Source organism: Balaenoptera acutorostrata, chromosome X, assembly GCF_949987535.1.
Source record: "Balaenoptera acutorostrata chromosome X, mBalAcu1.1, whole genome shotgun sequence".
NCBI lineage: Eukaryota > Metazoa > Chordata > Mammalia > Artiodactyla > Balaenopteridae > Balaenoptera > Balaenoptera acutorostrata.
This window is the reverse complement of record NC_080085.1, coordinates 41,901,490-41,919,903: the sequence shown is the minus strand read 5'-3', so window position 1 is coordinate 41,919,903 and position 18,414 is coordinate 41,901,490. Positions and strand designations below refer to the sequence as shown.

The following is an 18,414-nucleotide window of genomic DNA, read 5'->3' as shown; positions in this document are numbered from 1 at the left end:
TTCCCATATAGGTTATTACAGAGTATTAAGTAGAGTTCCCTGTGCTATACAGTAGGTCCTTGTTGATTATCTATTTTATGTATAGTAGTGTGTATATGTTAATCCCAACCTCCTAATTTATCCCTCCCCCCACATTTCCCCTTTTGTAACCATAAGTTCGTTTTCTATGTCTGTGAGTCTGTTTCTATTTTGTATACAGAGTCATTTCAATTAATTTTTAGATTCCACATGTAAGTGATATCATATGTTATTTGTCTTTCTCCGTCTGACTTACTTCACTTAGTATGATAATCTCTAGGTCCATCCATGTTGTTGCAAATGACATTATTTCATTCTTTTTTATGGCTGAGTAATATTCCATTGTATATATGTACCACATCTTCTTTATCGATTCATCTGTCAATGGGCATTTAGGTTGCTTCCATGTCTTGGCTATTGTAAATAGTGCTGCAATGAACATTGGGGTGCCTGTATCTTTTTGAATTATGGTTTTCCCAGGGTATATGCCCAGTAGTGGAATTGCTGGGTCATATGGTAGTTCTATTTTTAGTTTTTTAAGGAACCTCCATACTGTTCTCCATAGTAGCTGTACCAATTTACATTGCCACCAACGGTGTAGGAGGGTTCCTTTTCTCCACACCCTCTCCAGCATTTATTGTTTGTAGACTTTTTGATGATGGCCATTCTGACTGGTGTGAGGTGATACCTCATTGTAGTTTTGATTTGCATTTCTCTAATGACACTTGATTTTTTTTTAGTATGTCCAGGACATTTTGGGTATTATATTATGAGGCTCTAGAATTTATTTGACTCTTATGTTTTATCAGGCTTTCTTTGACAGAGCTCTGTTTGGTGAAGGAAAATGTCACATCACAGGTGACATTTGTTACTGACAGGTGGGGTGGAAGTCCAGGTTCTCGCTTGCCCTCTTTTTTTTTTTTGCCAGGGGGCTCCTTGTTATTGTTCAGTGAGGGTGGGGGTTCCAGCTCCCCACTAGGCTTCTGCTGATACCACCCTGGCTGGGAGGAGGTAGGCACCTCGTCACTGCTTCCCGTGGTATCCACTGTTACCAACAGGTAGGGGAGGAGAAGGCAGCTGTTATTTCCCAGCAAGGAAAGAAAGATACAGCACCCTATTAGGCTTTCTCTGACACCACCCTGGCAGGGGGCTGGGGCCTGGGGGTGCCTTCTTACAGTCTGACAAGGGTAGAAGTGTAGGCTTGGATCCACTTGGCCTTGCTGTTAGTCGTGGGGCTGGGGCTGCAGTGTTTTCTGTGTTTGGCTTGAGTAGAGCCATCATTGTCTGAAAGTTTTCTATCTTGCTAGACTGCCCCTTTCCTGGTCCTTTGACTAGAGAGAGCAGGCTTTCTTGGGGCAGTTTTTGTCTGTACCCATTGGCCTTTCTGGGTTGTAGCTTCTCCAGCACCTAGTCTAGGATATATGAGGCTAAGGGATAACCCAGAGGACTCACTGCCATGTCATTTTTTTAGGTCTCAGGATCCTTAGCCAGTCTGCCTTCTTCATTCCACCTTTCAGAGTTTTCCTATGTTTTCTAGATAATGTCCGGAGTTTTCAGTTTTATTTAGCAGGAAGAATAGATAAAATTATATCTACTTCATCTCCAGAAGAGGAAGTCCCCATAATTATGATTTTTAAGACTTCACGTGGTTCCATGCATTTGTGCTGGCTTTATTTGTATATGTTGAATGACCCTAAAGGTTTATGCAAGTTATCACTTCTTTATTGTATATTTTATATTAAAAGAGACTCCCTTTTTGTTAATCTATTGAGCACCTTGGACCTTAATTTCCACCTCAATAATTATATTTCTAGACCTACTTTCATTTTCTTGCATTTGTCTGGTGTATTATATATTTTTAAAATCTTTATTGAATTATAATACAGAAAAGTGCACACATTATGCATGTTTAGCTTGTTGATATTTTAACAGACTGAACAAACCTGCCCAACCAGCCACCTAGATCAAGAAATAAAACACTCCTAACACTCAAGAAGCCCTCCCGTGTTCCTTTCCATTCACTAACTTCCTCCCAAGGGGTATCAATATCCTAACTTTTAACAGTATGGATTAGTTTTACATGTTTTTGAAATTTATAGAAATGTAATCATACAGTATTGATTCATTGCTCTTTCAAGTCTGGCTTCTTTGGCCAATATAATGTTCATGAGATGAGATTTGTGCATGTTGTGTATAGCAGTTGTTGATTCTCGTTGCTGTGTATTAATTCCTTGTATTAATAAAGGACAAGTTGTTTATCCATTCTAATGCTGATGGGCATTTGCATACTTTTCAGTTTTGAATAAAGCCACTGTGACCATCATCGTACCTGTCTTTTGGTAAACATATGTTTGCATTTCTCTTGAGTAAATGCTTCGATGGAATAGCTGGGTCATAGGATATAAAGCATATGTTCAGCTTTAACAAATACTACCAAACAGTTTTCCAAAGTGTTTGTAGTATTTTATGCTCCTAAAAAACAATTTATGAGTTTCAGTTGCTCTACAACCTCGCCAGCTCTTGGTTATTTTCAATCCTTTTCATTTAAGCCATTTCTGGTGGATGTGGAGGAGTATCTGTAGCTTATATTTTCTTGCTAACTTATGAATTTGAGCATCTTTTCCTATGCTTATTTGCCATTTGGATATCTTCTTTGTGAAGTTTCTGATCCTTGTGTTCTTCTTCTATCGTTCTTATTGATTTCTAGGAATTCTTAATATATTTGAGATATGAGTTGTTTGTCAGATACAAGTATTGCAATTATCTTCTCCCACTGTGGGATTTGCCTTTATGCTCTTAATTTTGTCTTCTCATGAACAGAGGTCCTTACTTTTAATGCAATCCAACTTAATAATCTTTTACTCTACCAGATATCAAATCTTAATATGAAGCACATTAATTAGGACAGTGTAGTATTGGTCCAAGAATAGACAAATAGACCAATGGAAATACAGAGTTTGGGAATGAACTCCCACATATATGGTCACAAGGCGACATGGAAAAAGGGTAATCTTTTTAATAAGTGGTACTGGATCATCTTGATACCAATATGGAAGAAATGAATCTTGACCCTAACACATACCACACACCAAATCCTTCCTGGGAAGACTATAGATCTAAATGTGAAAGATAAAACAGTAAAACTTTTAGAAGAAAACATTAAACATCTTTATGACCCTGAGGTAGGCAACGATTTCCTAACAAGGCATAACTAATGCTGACCATAATGGAAAGAGTAGTAAATAACATGGCGTACTTCTGTCCAGTGCTTCATTTCACATCTTTGTCTTTTTGTTTTAGATGTGTGGCAACTGTATTTTTTTTAACCCAATCCCATAGTCTTTACCTTTTACATCAGAATTCAGCTCATTCAATTTAGTTGAATTCTAATATATTTGATTTTATGCCTCCTATTATCTTATGTTTACTATTTATTTTATGTGGTTGATATTTCCTCACTTTCTCTTTTGCTGGTTTGGTCATGTTTCTCTTAATTCCCCTCTAATTTCTTATTATTTTGGAATTATAGTTTGGAGTTTTATCTTTATCAATTTCTGCTAGTAGTTGCCTTCACCTTCCTTACAAATGTGATTGTCTATATTTTCTCTATTTCTAAATCCAAATAATGTTGTAATATTATTTGAATCCAGTAAAAGAGATGCATAATTTTCCTCCTCCTCATTTCACTTAGTAAATTCCCCCAGGGTATTAAAATTTTTTCCACTTATTAATAGTAATAATCTTATTTGTTCCAGATGCCCAATTACATACATTTTTCTTTACTCAGTTATAACTATATATCAATTGCAATAATCATTTCTCAAAATTGCTTTCCTCCAATTTTGAGGTTTCTGTTACTATTGAATTTACAGTTGGTTAGACTATCCCCTTGAGTATTCTCCTGAGATTCTAATATTGGCATATAATGTTATAAGTGCTTGTATGTCTAAAATTGTCTTTTGCTCTAATGGAAGCATGGTATTCAGCTAGAGTGGGTTTAAAATTCTTGGATTGCAGTCCCTTTCAATAATTTGTAGATGTTTTCTTCTAATATGGCTCCTATTGTTGCAAATAAATCTAGTGTCATTGTGATCCCTTTCCATTGTAAATAACATGTTGTTTCTGCCTGGAAGCATTTTAAGTTTTCTTTTTATTCTTTAAATTCAATACCAAACCAGATTTGGGATTGACTTGGTTCCTCTGGGAGCAAAGGATTCGGAGGATTTCTGTGGGGGTGCATCACGGAGTTAGAGTCCAATAGGATTAGATAATCCAGGGCCTATAGATGCTATTCATGTTGGGTCAGTGAGTGATAATCTTGGGAAATCCTTGAAGAAACATAATTAGAGACATATGTTGGTAAGTGATTGAGACCTCTGTAGAAATTCTTGAGGTTTTATAAGAGTTGGAGGTCTGAAGTCATCTAAAGTATCTGAAGTCATCAGTCAGTCCATGAGAGTTATTGATTGGGACACTGAGGTGGTGAAAGATTGATTGCAAGCCTGGGATTTTAAGTCTTTGGGAGACAGTTTTAGGAGCCCTATAGGAGTCATTGATTGGGACCTGTAGACATCGGTAATTGCAGGACTGTGTGAGTTAGTATGTGATGGACCGGAAGGTCTATATTTGAGGGGTTTATGGGAGTCATTGCCTCTACATATGGGCTGTGAGTTATGGAGTCCTATAGGAGGTCAGGTTTGGATCCAGGGGGCATTGAGCAGATTAATAGTTGATTTTCTATTGGGGTTGTGTTGCCTGTGTTGGTGATTATTTGAGGAACCTATGGAAACCAGTTGATGGCACCATTTGGGACACAGTTTTTGTCAAGCAGTGTAGGTTACCGATTTAGGAGCCTGTGCAGACATGCTGACTTTCAGGGCCAGATGGGAATTGGGAGAGAGGGGACAAAGTGTTTCTGTTTTCATCTTTGGCAGAAGAGGGTGGGTGGGCTCTATAAGTTGCCCAGAATGTACACTGAATTATACAGACATTTGATTTATAACATGTGACATGTCATCCTTCAGCCAGAGCACTTTAAAGGCAGCAAGAAACAGAAATAATGTTTATTGTGATTCTTCCACATATAGAATACCATATGGCACAGTAGTTAAGAAAATGTACTTTGGAGCTAGGCAGACCTGGGTTTGAATCCCTGTCCTTCCCCCTAATCTAAGAGATCTTGGGGCAAATTTCTTAATATTTATGAACAGCTCTATCTGATGGTAAATGGGAATAATAGCAAAAGTAATACCTAGTTCATAGGATGAGTGTGAAAATTAAATGAGGTACCAAATAAAACATTCCTTGCACCTTATAATAACAGCAATATTTAATATCAATGGAGCGTGCTCCTGGTGCCAAATAGGAGTGCTTTTGAAGCATCATGTCATTTAACTCTAACAGCCCTATGAGATGGGTGTTTTCATCCTCAGTGTTAAGGTGAAGAAACTCAGACTAAAGTGACTTCGCCAGATTCCAGCTAGAATGCAGAAGAGCTGGAATTCAAACTCTCATTCGTTTTACACCAAATCTCATGAGTTTTTTTCCATATTGTATGCTAATACTTGGTGTTGATTACTGAACTTTTCTCTTCCACAGTATCCAGTGCTGTAAACTGTACTTTGGTGCCCCCAGGAAGCATTTTTGGGGTGAATGCTGAATGACTGACCACGTGGACACTGTCTTTCCAGGTTTCTTGGAGTCTCTGCGGAGCCCCTGGGCCAGACCCCGTAGTGAAGGCTGCAGGATCTTCCTTCCAGCCCCAGAAGCTCTGGTTGAGTCCACGGACCCGCCTGGCCTCAGGCTCCTGGGAAGAGCGGAGTTGTCAGCAGGAGAGCCTGAGGGTTGAGGCTCAGCGGGACAATGCCAGCCAACCGGAGCTCTCCCCAGTGGTCCCAAGCCCTGGCTGCAGAGGGACGTGGCAGTGTGTGTGAGGTGAGGAGGGACAGGGCTCAAGGGGCAGGAGTTTATTCAGTGAGGAGATGGCCCCGACCTGTCAGTAGGGACTCAGGGCAGGGGCAAGTGTGTCACAGGAGGGGCAAATTCCAGACTTGGTGTCCCTGAGACAGGTCACCGTCCTCCTGCTGCGTGAGCACCACGTGGCTGGTGTCCCACATCCAGAGCCCTTCCTGTTTCAGTGGAAAATGTGATGCAGCCGATGGAGGAAAGGTGGGATGGGAGGGTCAGCCCCACAGCCTAGAGGAGGGGGAGGCAGCTCCCTGCAGGGTGTCTGCAAGCGAGGTCTGGGTGGGGGTGACCACCGGCCCCAGCCAGGGAGACGCTACCCCCTGACGCCCAGCACAGGCCCTTCAGTCCTCACTGGCTCTGTGCACACACTCAGCTGATCCCTACCAGAGCCTGCTTTCCCTTGATCCTTGGGGATTTGCTGATTTCTCCTCTACCCTGATCTAGGGCAGAAAAATCCCTTTTCTTTGGAACTTAGAGAAAGGCAGGGTAGTAGGGTGACCACAGTGTCTAGGGCCCTTCTGCTTCTTCCTCCTCCTCTCAAAGATGAGTAAATTGGCCGGAGAAGGTACATGACTTGTCCAGGCCTCTGGGATTGTGAGTGACATCAGTGGACTGGAAGCTTGTCTCCTGACCGTGTCTTCCACCCTCACCACACAATAGCCAAGACCAAGTTTCCCACTAGAAGTTCCCCTTGAGATTCTGTAAACAGAGGAACATGATGAGGGAGCCAGACCTTGCCCTACAGCTCCCTCTTTCCGACTGTCCTGTGGATGCTGTCACCTCTGGGGACAGGCTCGTTGTCACAGGGGCTCAGGGTCATGTGGTCATTAGGATAATATTAAACTTTAAAAAATTATTTTGATGTTTACTATTTCATAATTTCATTATTTCACAATATCATGTTAGAAAATACAGGTAAGCAAATACAAGAGACTAAAACATTACTTATAATTCCAACATTAGCCAAAGTTAATCATTGTTAACATTTAGCTATAGTTCCTTACAGTTTTTTTTCCTTTGTATGTGCATGTATGTGGGTATACATGTGGGGCTGTGAGTGTACATACATACCACACACATATACATTGTATAGCTCAAGTTTAAAAATGAAATCATAGTATTTGGTTGTCTCCTTTTTAACTTGGCAGTTTAATATAATTTTCTAGCCAGTAAATATTTTTCTTCACACACACATGATGCATAGCTTTATATCCTTTGGATAAACTATATTTAATTTAACCAATCCACTATATGTGAATTTAGGGTGTTCCAGGTTTTCTGTTGTGATAAAAACTGCTATGATGAAATTCTTACACTTAAATCTTTTTGCCCAAGTCACTGAAATTATATTTTGAGTCAAAGGTATAGGGACATTGAATGGTAAACGAATTGCTGCCTAACAGTAGGGCACTTCCACTCTTGGAAAATTGTCCTTGTCCAGGGTCTTCTCCATCATATCAGTCACAGACCCACAGGTTGGGTCCACAACAATGTGGTCCTCCCCAGTCCTTCTGCACATGGTCTCTTGCCCAGCCAATGTGTGGGAATTTCTAGACGAATGATTCTGATCTCTGCAAGGCACATTTCTCCACTCATGTCTTCCTTCCCAACCATAGACCTCTGCCCATTTGCAAGAAGAGATGGAAATGACCAAGACCCTGGTAAATATTATTTATTCACGTATTTATTTGTTAGGGTCTTAGTTTTTTCATTAGATGTCAGAGAGCAGGGAATGGGCAGAGATACCAAGGAACCAATAAAAATGTCCCCAGCAGTGAGGAACAGCCAGTTGGGCTAAGAAATAGTGGCTGAAGCTGGAAAACAGGCAGAGAGGTCAGTAAGAGAAAGAGGGATGAGGAATAGCCACAGGGAACAGCTGGAGGGACCATGTTGCACTTATTGGAAATAGAGGATAACCAAGGGGCCCAGGGGACAGGTGGGAAATCAGTGGAACAAACAGAGGAAATGGGAAACAAGAGCCAGAGGCCAGGGAGCAGCAGAGAGACCAAGAAACAGTAGTCGGGGCTGGAGAAGTGTTAATAGTGGGGAGCAAGGAAGAGCCAGAGGATATGAGAACAATTAGAAGGATCTCAAAATGGGAGGAGGGACCAGGAAATAGAGGAACCAGATATCAACCAAAGGGAATAGGGACCATCCAGAGGGACAAGGAAACAGAAGACTCAGCTAAAAGGAAAAAGCAAAAAGGTTTGGTGGGTAAGAGCCTGCCAGACAAGCCACTTGGGTAAGAGCCTGCCAGACAAGCCACTTCAAGAGGTGCCAGGAGTCAGAGGAGAATCTGAGGGGATGGGGAAAGGCGGAGATATTGGGGAACAGAAATGGGAAATGGGAAAGATGTGCCTGGGATAGGCAGCAGCCAGAGGAAGCAGGGACCAGCTGTTGAGGCTGTAGAACAGGTTGGAGGGGCAGGAAGGGGACAGACCCATGGGACAGTTGGAGAGACAAAAGGACCTCTGAGGATGAGGAGTAGCCAAGGGCACCAGGGGCAACAAGGAGCAGTCGCTGAGGTTGGGGAATAGCCAGAGGGAACAGCAAAGTGGACATCAAAGGTATATCTGGTTTGGATAGCAGCCTGTGTGACCTGGGAACAACTAGAGGGACTAGAGAACAGCTGGAAGGCATAGTATCCATTCCCGAAGCCAGAGGCCCCATGTAGTGGGCACTGGGGTTAAGGGACAGTTGCAGAAGCCAGAGAGAGTCTGGGGAGCATCCATAGTTCCCTGAGATAGGGCAATAGGGGCTTCATGGGATGTGGAACTTCACTGCTACGACAGGGAAAGTCCTAGGCAAACTGGGACAGTTGGTCACCCTGCCCAAGAAACAGCCAAAGGAGCCAGTCAAAGGTCAGATGTAATGCAAGTGATGGAGAGGTGAAAGTACAGAACCCAGCTGTGGCACAAAGCACACAGAAGTAGTATATGTTGATGATCAAGAGCCTAGGCTAGGAGCCAGGTAGACCAGCACTTCACAGAGAGTGGTCCATGGACCAGATGCAGAGCACCAGATGAGAGCATATTAGAAATGCATTCCAGGACTGCCCAAGGAGCAGGGAAGAATTGGGTCTACAAAGAAGTCCGAGGAGTCAAAGGGCAGTCAGTCTGTGTCAACTAGAAGGAATGAGAAAGCCTCATCAGGACCAGGGAGCAGCCAGATGGACTGGGGCGCAACCAGAATGGTGCCACAGACTAAGGATCAGCTAGAGGAATAGCTGTCAAAGGGAACACGGGACAGTCAGAGACATCAGGGATCAGTCAGAGGGAAGAAGAAACAGGAGGCATGAAACAATGGAACAAGGGACAATCAGAGGAAGCAATAAACAGAGGCATCAGGAAACAGACCAGGGGACAGTCAGAAATAACAAGAAACATTTAGAAGGCACAGTAAACAGAGGGACCAAGGAAGAGTCAGATGGGGACCATGCAGAGGGAACAAGAACCAGGAGAGGGAGCAGGGAGAAGTTAGGGGACAGGAGTAGGTAGGGTAAGCAGGGAAAGCCAGAGGGAGGAGCATGGGAGCAGGAAAGACTAGGGTACCCCCAGCCCCAGGCGAGGGCGCAGTGAGCTGCACTGCATACTTTCAGGCAGCCTAGTAAGTGCCCTGGGAGCCCTCCTGCTAGGCTGGGATGGGGTTTAGAAGGGCAGGGTCATATCACAGGAGGTGATGGAGAAGTGTGCTGGGGCAGGAGTGAGAGCAGCCCTTGGGGACTGAGCCCCAAGCCAGGTGCAGGGTGGGACAGAGCAGATGGCCAGGGACAGAATGGGCAGTGAGTGGCCAGTCCTGGCAGCACAGCGTTCCCTGGAGGTGAGAGTGCAGAATGTTTTGGGACTGAGACATTGCTGTGTGGTTCACTGGCGAGCCGTCAAGAGCTGGAGTGGGGATCCTCACCTAGGATGAGGGAGTCCTTGTAAGCGTCCTGGTGGTGGCAGAGACACAGGCCATCCTCCATGGTAGAAATGGGCCATAAAACCAAACCTTTTTGTACGTGGCTGCTGAGGCTAGAATCTGGGTGGTTCTATATTAGCAACTTTGTATCCAAATCACTAGCTCCAAAATCCCTCTCCATCACATCACATAAGCCTGCCCAGCCAGGGTGGAGTCCAAAGTGTCTGTTTTGGTGGGGAAAGGGATCAGAGGGGGCATCTGTGCCTGGCATGGTCTTTGTACCCTTTCCCTGTGTGACTCCCAGGGAGGGAGAGACAGATGAGGGTGGTCTTTTGTCCACCAGCTTGGGCTGTCAGAGTTGTTAAAATGTTTAACAATGTCTGAAAATGTATATATATATATATATATATATATATATATATATAATATCTGAATCACTTTGCTGTACATCTGAAACTAACACAACATTGTAAATTAACTGTGCTTCAATTTTTATTTTTATTTTATTTTTTTTTTTTATTTTTAAATTTACTTATTTATTTGTTTTTGGCTGTGTTAGGTCTTCGTTGCTGTGCGCGGGCTTTCTCTAGTTGCGGCAAGCAGGAGCTACTCTTTGTTTTGGTGCACGGGCTCTCAGCACGTGGGCTCAGTAGTTGTGGCTCACAGGCTCTAGAGCACAGGCTCAGTAGTTGTGGCGCATGGGCTTAGTTGCTCTAAGCTGACTAAGGATCTCCCCAGATCAGGGCTCGAACCCATGTCCCCTGCTTTGGCAGGAAGATTCTTAACCACTGCGCCACCAGGGAAGCCTGCTTCAATTTTTAAAAATGGTAAAAAAAAAGTTTTTAAAAAATGTTTACCAGTGCCAAATGATAGAATATTTTAATTTTCCCATACTGGTTGGCAAATAGCCACTCCTCCCCGCCACCTGAGGCTCCTCCCCTGTGTCACCTACACACCTGCTGGTCTGTCCTGGGGTCACCAGCAAGAGAGCAAGGATCAGGAGGATGGGCAGGCAGAATGAGAGCTTCCCTCAAGCCTGACCCCAGGGCTTTCCCTGGGTGAGTGCCCTTGCGCAGTGAAGGGGAGTAGGTCAGACATGCTGCTAGAGACTCAGGTGGAGGTCCTGCTCTCAGCAACCCTTGGGGCTGTGCTCAGGAGAGCTGGTGGATGGAGAAGTGCTGGGCACTGCCCAGTGCTTGCGGATCTGCCCCCGGAGCTGCTGGTGATGGAACAGGTACTGTGAGTTCCATGCCTGCTCTGTGCCCCTGAACATTCACTAATAAGGGCCCCCAAAGAACAAAGGTCTTTCAATGAATAAAGGTTCCTCATTTCCTCACAGTTGAATCACTAGATCTTGTCTTTGATACTTAGTGCATTTTCTATGTTGTTTAGGAAATCCTCACCTACCCCAAGGCCTAAACAAATATTTACCTATATTTTCTACTAAGAGTTTTAAAGCATTAATTCTTTTGAAACGTTTGATTCTTTTGCCCTTCACCCAAATCCACTAACTGTTAACATTTTGCCACATTTGCTTTCTCTTCCCAATTTATGTATATATGTATGTATGTATGTGTATACACACAGGTATATTTAAAACTTTATTTTCTGAACCACTTGAGAGTAGTTTGCAGACATAATTCCCCTTTACCCTTAAATACTTAATGTGTATCTCTTAAGAACAAGGACATTCTCTTACATAATCACAGTACAGTTATCAAAATCAAGAAATTGCACATTGATCTAGTACTATCTAATATTTGATGTGTATTATCTAATTACCTAATGAGGCCAAAAACTCGGCCTCTGTGCACCAGTGCCAAATCGAATCTCAGAGACAGAGTTTTGGGTGAAGCAGAGAAGAGTAGCTTTATTGCTTTGCCAGACAAATGGGGACACAGTAGGCTCCTGCCCCAAAAAACTGTGTGTCCCAACCCGGGAGGATTTGATGAGGAGTTTTATAACAATGGTTCAAGGGCGGGCTTGCTGATAAGTATTAGAGTGTGTGAAGGGCCTGCACTCCTTAAATTTGGTCTCAGGTAGTCTCTTGATGAACTTCTCTGGTTCCTTTAATCTGGCCTCATGTGGTCTTCTCTGGAATGAGGAATGCTAACACCTTCCATTTGTTGGGGGTTTTAGTTCTTCAGAAGAGCTCAGAGATATTGTTATGTGTATCCCTTGAGGAGGAACCAGGATCCTGCCCCAAGGCTGCACTATTGTTTCTTGGCTGCTCCTCCCTTGTCTCTGCATCCCCTCCCTTCCCTGATTAGCAGCTGTTCAAATCTGCCCTTTGGAAGTCAGGGAAGGTCATGGAGGCTGGAATCTATTCCCTACAAACAAGAATTGGGGGACGGGGAGTTCCCTGGTGGTCCAGTGGTTAGGATTCCAGGCTTTCACTGCCAGGGCCCAGGTTCAATCCCTGGTCGGGGAACTGAGATCCCACAAGCCATGCAGCATAGCCAAATAAATAAATAAATAAAGACAAAAACCTTAAAAATAAAGAACAGGGGACAGAAAGGCTTCCATGCCCAGGAGCCCTACAGGGTCCTGCTCGGTTTCACTAACATACAATTTGTAAATAGTTTTCCCAGTTGTCACGATAACATCCTTTATAGCATTTTCCCCGATCCAGGATCCAATCCAGGCTCATGTATTATGTTTAGTTGTCATGTCCCTTTACCCTCTAATCTGAAACCCTTTCCTTGACTTTCATGACACCATTTGGAAGAATGTCCCTCAATTTGGGTTTTTTCCCTGCTTCCTCATAATTAGATTCAGGTTTTTCATTTTTGTCAAATATCACAGAAATGATGCTGTGTTCTTCTCAGTGCCTCACGTTGGCAAGCATTCAATACCAATTTGTCCTTTATTGATAATGTTAACTTTGATCGCCTGGCTAAGACGGCATCTGTCAGGTACTGTAAAGTTACTATATTTCTCTTTGTAATTAACAACTAGGTTGTGGGGAGATACAATGAGACTATGTATACATTGAGACTATTTCTCATGCTTTTGTCCACTGATTGTAGCATCTAGCGATGATTCTTGCCTGTAACAATTAATTACAGTGCTACTTCCCTAATGGTGTTTTTCTAATTCCATCATTTCTTCTATATTGATTAGTTGGCATTCTCCTGTAAGGAAAAACATTCCTTTCTCTGACTGCTGAAATGACAATTATATGCGAGGCACAATGAGCACACCTTGATTTACCATTTGTCACTAATAGGAACTAGAGCTTCTTGGAGATATGACTGACTCCAAGGTTGGAACAGAGAAAGTACAAAATGATTCTGGAAGAACTCATTGTGCTGGGAAGTAATGAAGCACTCAAAAGATGGGAACATGTCAAAATGACACAGGAGCCACTTTGAAGGAGCTCCCTCTGGTCAAATCTGGGACAATTTGAGTAGCAAAAGAAATCATAATAGTAATAGATTATCATCTACTGAATAAAGTAGGAAGTGACCAGACCCTATAATAGGTAGGTAGGTACATAGGTAGGCAGATAGAGAGGAAGAAGTGAATGGACCCCCCTTTTTTTTCTTTTTTCTTTTTTTTTGGCTGTGCTGCACGGCTTGCGGGGTCTCAGTTCCCTGACCAGGGATTGAACCCTGGCCACAGCAGTGAAAGTGCCGAATCCTAACCACTGGACCACCAGGGAACTCCTGTGAGTGCTCCTTTTTAATAGCATTTTGATCTTTTTTGCTGTGTCCCCTACTCCAATCTTTCTGAGGATAATTTAGTAGTTTTTAAAAACTTTTTATTTGGAAATAATTATAAATTTATAGGAAGTTGCAAAGATGGTACAGAGAGGTCTCATGTAACTCTTTACCCAGTTTCCCCTAATGATTACATCCTGCATCACTAGAGTACAATTATCACAAACAGGAAATTGACATTTCTGCGGTGTGCATGTCGTTCTCTGCCATTTTACACATGTGTAGATTCCTGTACAATAATCCAGATACAGAAATATTCCATCACCACATAGGTCTCTACTGGTGTTGACATTTTACCAGTTAGAGTGAAGTGTAGAAAACTTAGCTCCCTTTAAGTCCCTTTACCCTCACCAATTACAATTGTCTTAAATATTTCCTGTACATACATGGAGATTCACATCATAAAAATGTTATACTTTTTACTTTGACCTTCAAATATAATTTAGAAAACTCAAGAGGAAAAGGAAAGTCTATTGTATTTACCCATATTTTTTCTCTTTCCATTTTTCTTCTTTCCTGATATTCCAAGACTTCTTTTACCATCTCCTTTCGGTTTAGAGAACTTCCTTTAAGCCATTCTTTTAGGGTAGGTCTGCTGACAACAGATTTTCTTAGTTCTCCTTCTTCTGAGAATATCTTGATTTCCCCTTCATTTCTTCTTTCTTAGTAACAGCTTTATTTAGATATAATTCACATACCATGGTTTACCCATTTAAAGTGTCCAATTCAGGGACTTCCCTGGTGGCACAGTGGTTAAAAATCCGCCTGCCAATGCAGGGGACACGGGTTCAAGCCCTGGTCCAGGAAGATCCCACGTGCCGCCGAGCAACATGAGCCACAACTACTGAGCCTGCGCTCTGGAGCCCACAAGCCACAACTGCTGAGCCCGTGTGCTACAACCACTGAAGCCCATGTGCCTAGAGCCCGTGCTCCACAACAAGAGAAAGCCCACGTGCACCAACAAAGACCCAACGCAGCCAAATATAAAAATAAATAAATAAATTTATTTTTAAAATAAAGTGTCCAATTCAATGTTTTTTGTATGTTTATGGATATGTGCAACCATCACTACAATCAATTTTAGAACATTTTCATCACCTCAAAAAGAAACCCCATACCCTTAAGCCATCACTCTGCCCCACCTCACCTCCCTGCCTCCTCCAACCCTAAGCAAACATTAATATGCTTTCTGTCTCTATAGACTTTACTATTCTGGACATTTCACGTGAATGGAATCACATAACATGTGATCTTTTTGTCTGGCTTCTTTCACTCAGCATAATGTTTTTAAGGAGCTCCCTCTGGCCAAACCTGGGGCAATTTGAGTAGCAAAAGAAATAATGATAGTAATAGGTTATAACCCACTGAATAAAGTAGGAAGTCACCAGTCCATAATAGGTCAGCAGGTATATACGTAGGTAGGCAAATAGATAGGGAAGAAGTGTAGCATGTACATGTAGTAACATGTATCAGTATTTCCTTCCTTTTTGTGGCTGAATAATATTCCATTGTGCAGGTGTATCACATTTTGTTTATTCATTTGTCAGCTGATGTACATTTGGGTTGTTTCCACCTTTTGGCTATTATAAGTAATGCTGCTGTAAACATTTGTGTACATGTTTTTATGCAGATATATATTTTCATTTATCTCAAGTATATATATACACCTAGGAGTGGAATTGCTAGATCAAATGATAACTCTATGTTTAGTAATTTGAGGAACTGCCAGACTGTTTTCTAAAGCAGCTGCACCAGTTTACATTCCCACCAGCGGTGTATGTATGAAGTTTCCAATTTCTCCAAATTCTCACCAGCACTTGTTATTATCTGACTTTTTGATTCTAGCCATCCTAGTGAGTGTGAGGTAGTATCTCATTGTAGTTTTGATTTTCATTTCCCAGATAATTAATGATGTTAAGCATCTTTTCATGTACTTAATGGCCATGGCCGCTTCATTTCTTAAGGATAATTTTGCCAAATATGGAATTCAGGGTTGACAGTTCTTTTCTTTCTGCACTTGAAAAATGTTGTGCCACTTCCTTCTCTCCACCATGGTTTTGGGTGAGAAATCTGCTGTCACTTTAATAGTATTTCCCCTATAGGTAAGGTGTCATTTCTCTCTTGCTGATTTCAAGATTTTTTCTTTGTCTTTAGTTTTCTGAAGTTTGACTATAATGTGTCTTCGTATAATTTCTTTGGTTTATCCTTTTGGGGTTTGCTCAGTTTCTTGAAACTCTAAGTTGATATCTTTTGCCAAATTTGAGAAATTTTCAGCTATAATTTCTTCAAATACTTTTCAGCCCCACACTTTGTCCTCTCTTTCTGGAACTCTGATGGCATGAATGCCAGATCTTTTATTACAGTCTCAGAGGTCCCTGAGGCTCTGCTCATTTTTTTCCAGTCAATTTTCTTTCTGTTGTTCAGATTGGATCATTTCTATTGTTCTATCATCAAGTTCTCTAATTCTTTCCTCTGTCCTCTCTATTCTACTATTGAGCTCTTCCACTGATATTAAAATTTTAGTTATTCTATTTTTCAGTTCTAAAATTTCCATTCTGTTGTTCTTTATATCTTTTTTTCTGAGACTTTCTATTTTTGCATTTAAGTATATTGAAGCATTTTTAAAAATTATTTATTTATTTATTTATTTATGGCTGTGTTGGGTCTTCATTTCTGTGCGAGGGCTTTCTCTAGTTGCGGCAAGTGGGGGCCACTCTTCATCGCGGTGCGCGGGCCTCTCACCATCGCGGCCTCTCTTGTTGCGGAGCACAGGCTCCAGACACGCAAGCTCAGTAGTTGTGGCACATGGGCTTAGTTGCTTGGCGGCATGTGGGATCTTCCCAGACCAGGGCTCGAACCCGTGTCCCCTGCATTGGTAGGCAGATTCTCAACCACTGCGCCACCAGGGAAGCCCCTGCATTTTTTAAAAATAATAACAAAGTACTGTTAGAACAGGGACAAAATGTTCCCCTGACGACTCTAATGTGTAGCCAGGCTTTTTTTTTTAATATTTATTTATTTGTTTGGTTGCTCCAGGTCTTAGTTGCAGCATGTGAGCTCCTTTGTTGCAGCTCACATGCTCCTTAGTTGTGACTCACCAGCTCCTTAGTTGTGGCATGTGAACTCTTAGTTGTGGCATGCGTGTGAGATCTAGTTCCCTGACCAGAGATCAAACCCAGGCCCCCTGCATTGGGAGCGTGGAGTCTTAACCACTGTGCCACCAGGGAAATCCCTGAAGCATTTTTATAATGGCTGCTTTAAAATCCTTGATAATTCTAACATCTGTGTCATCTCAGTGTCAGTGTCAGTTGATTGTCTTTTCTCATTCCAGTTAAGATTTTCTTGCTTCTTCACATGATGCCTGATTTTCAGTTATGTCCTGGATATTTTGGGGACTCTGGATATTATTTAAATCTTGTGTTTAGCAGTCTCCCTCCAACACTGTTCTGCTAAAAAAGGAGAATCTCCTTACTGCCAGGTGGAGGTGGAAGTTCAGGTCCCTAATTAGCCTTCTTTGACACCCCAGAGGGAACAAGCACCTTGTTGATCCTGGCTGGAGGTGGAATTTCATGCTCCCCACCAGACCACCTCTGACACCACCCTGGTGGGGAGACAAAAAGGTACCTCATTACTGTGTTGGGGGTAGAAGTTCAAGATCCCCACATAGCCTAAATTGACACTGTGTGGGAGGGGCCTCATTATCCCCAGGCAGGGATGAAAACCTAGGCTCCCCACTCAGCCTTTGCTGATGAGAATTGGGATGGGAGCTGCAGCTTTTTTCTGTGATGCTTGGCTGGAGTAGGGCAGTAATTATCTAAATTTTTCTCTCTTGCTACATTGGCCCTTTCCTGGTACTTTGGCTAGAGAGAGCAGGCTTTCTTGGGACTGTTTTTATCTGCACCAGTTGGCGTTCTGGGTTGCCAGCTTCTCCACCACCCAGTCCAAGATATATGGGGTGAAAAGGGAACTCAGGGAAATCACTGCTGTGTCACTCCTCAGGTTCCAAGGTCCCTAGCCAGTTAGCCTCCTTCTCTCCAACTGACAGTCTTCTTATCTTTTTTTTTATATATAATGTCCAGGGTTTCTAGCTACTTAGCAGGAGGAATAGGGAGAATTGTATCTATTCCACCTTGAACCCATTGGTAACTTTTAAACTTAATTTTTTAATAGGTAATACATTCACATGGTTCTTTCCCCCAGTCCCACAGATTTCCCTAACCAAGAAACCAGTCTTGATTAGTTGGTGGGTGGGTGGGTGGATGGGTGGTATATGCTTATAGATTATGCAAATAAAAGCAACTAAGAAAATATCCTTCATATTTTTCCACAAAGATAGTAGATACTGTTACTGTTATGCTGAACACTGATTTTTAAAATTACTGTTAATTTTAAACTTTTTTATCATGAAATATTACACACATTTTGAATAATGCTGCTGTAAATACTCTTGAACATGCCTCTTGTTGCTCATGACCACATATTCCAATTGAGCATATTTCCATGGATGGAATCACTGTGTCCTTGTGTGTGCATGTTTCAACATTACCAGGTAAAGCGAAAAGGTTTTCCAATATGGTCGTCCAATTTACTGCTCCATTAGACATATGAGAGTTTTCATTGCACCATGTTCTCTTCAACACTTCATATTGCCATTCTTCAAAAAAATTTTTTATTGAGGTAGAGTTGATTTATAATATTATATAAGTTTCAGGTGTACAACATAGTGATTCACAGTTTCTAAAGATTATACTCCATTTATAGTTATTATAAAATATTGGCTATATTCCCTGTGCTGTACAATATATCC

The 18,414-nt window shown here is 42.1% G+C and overlaps 1 protein-coding gene across 1 annotated transcript in view; it reads left to right on the top strand.

Moving 5' to 3' along the window:
* Window positions 1-18,414, top strand: part of ZNF41 (zinc finger protein 41) — a 55,232-nt gene that overhangs the window by 22,033 nt on the left and 14,785 nt on the right. The window contains exon 2 of the mRNA XM_057537633.1: window positions 5,709-5,952. Within this exon, the coding sequence (XP_057393616.1) occupies window positions 5,881-5,952 (72 nt within the window). The 5' untranslated portion in view covers window positions 5,709-5,880. The remainder of the gene's footprint in view (window positions 1-5,708; window positions 5,953-18,414) is intronic.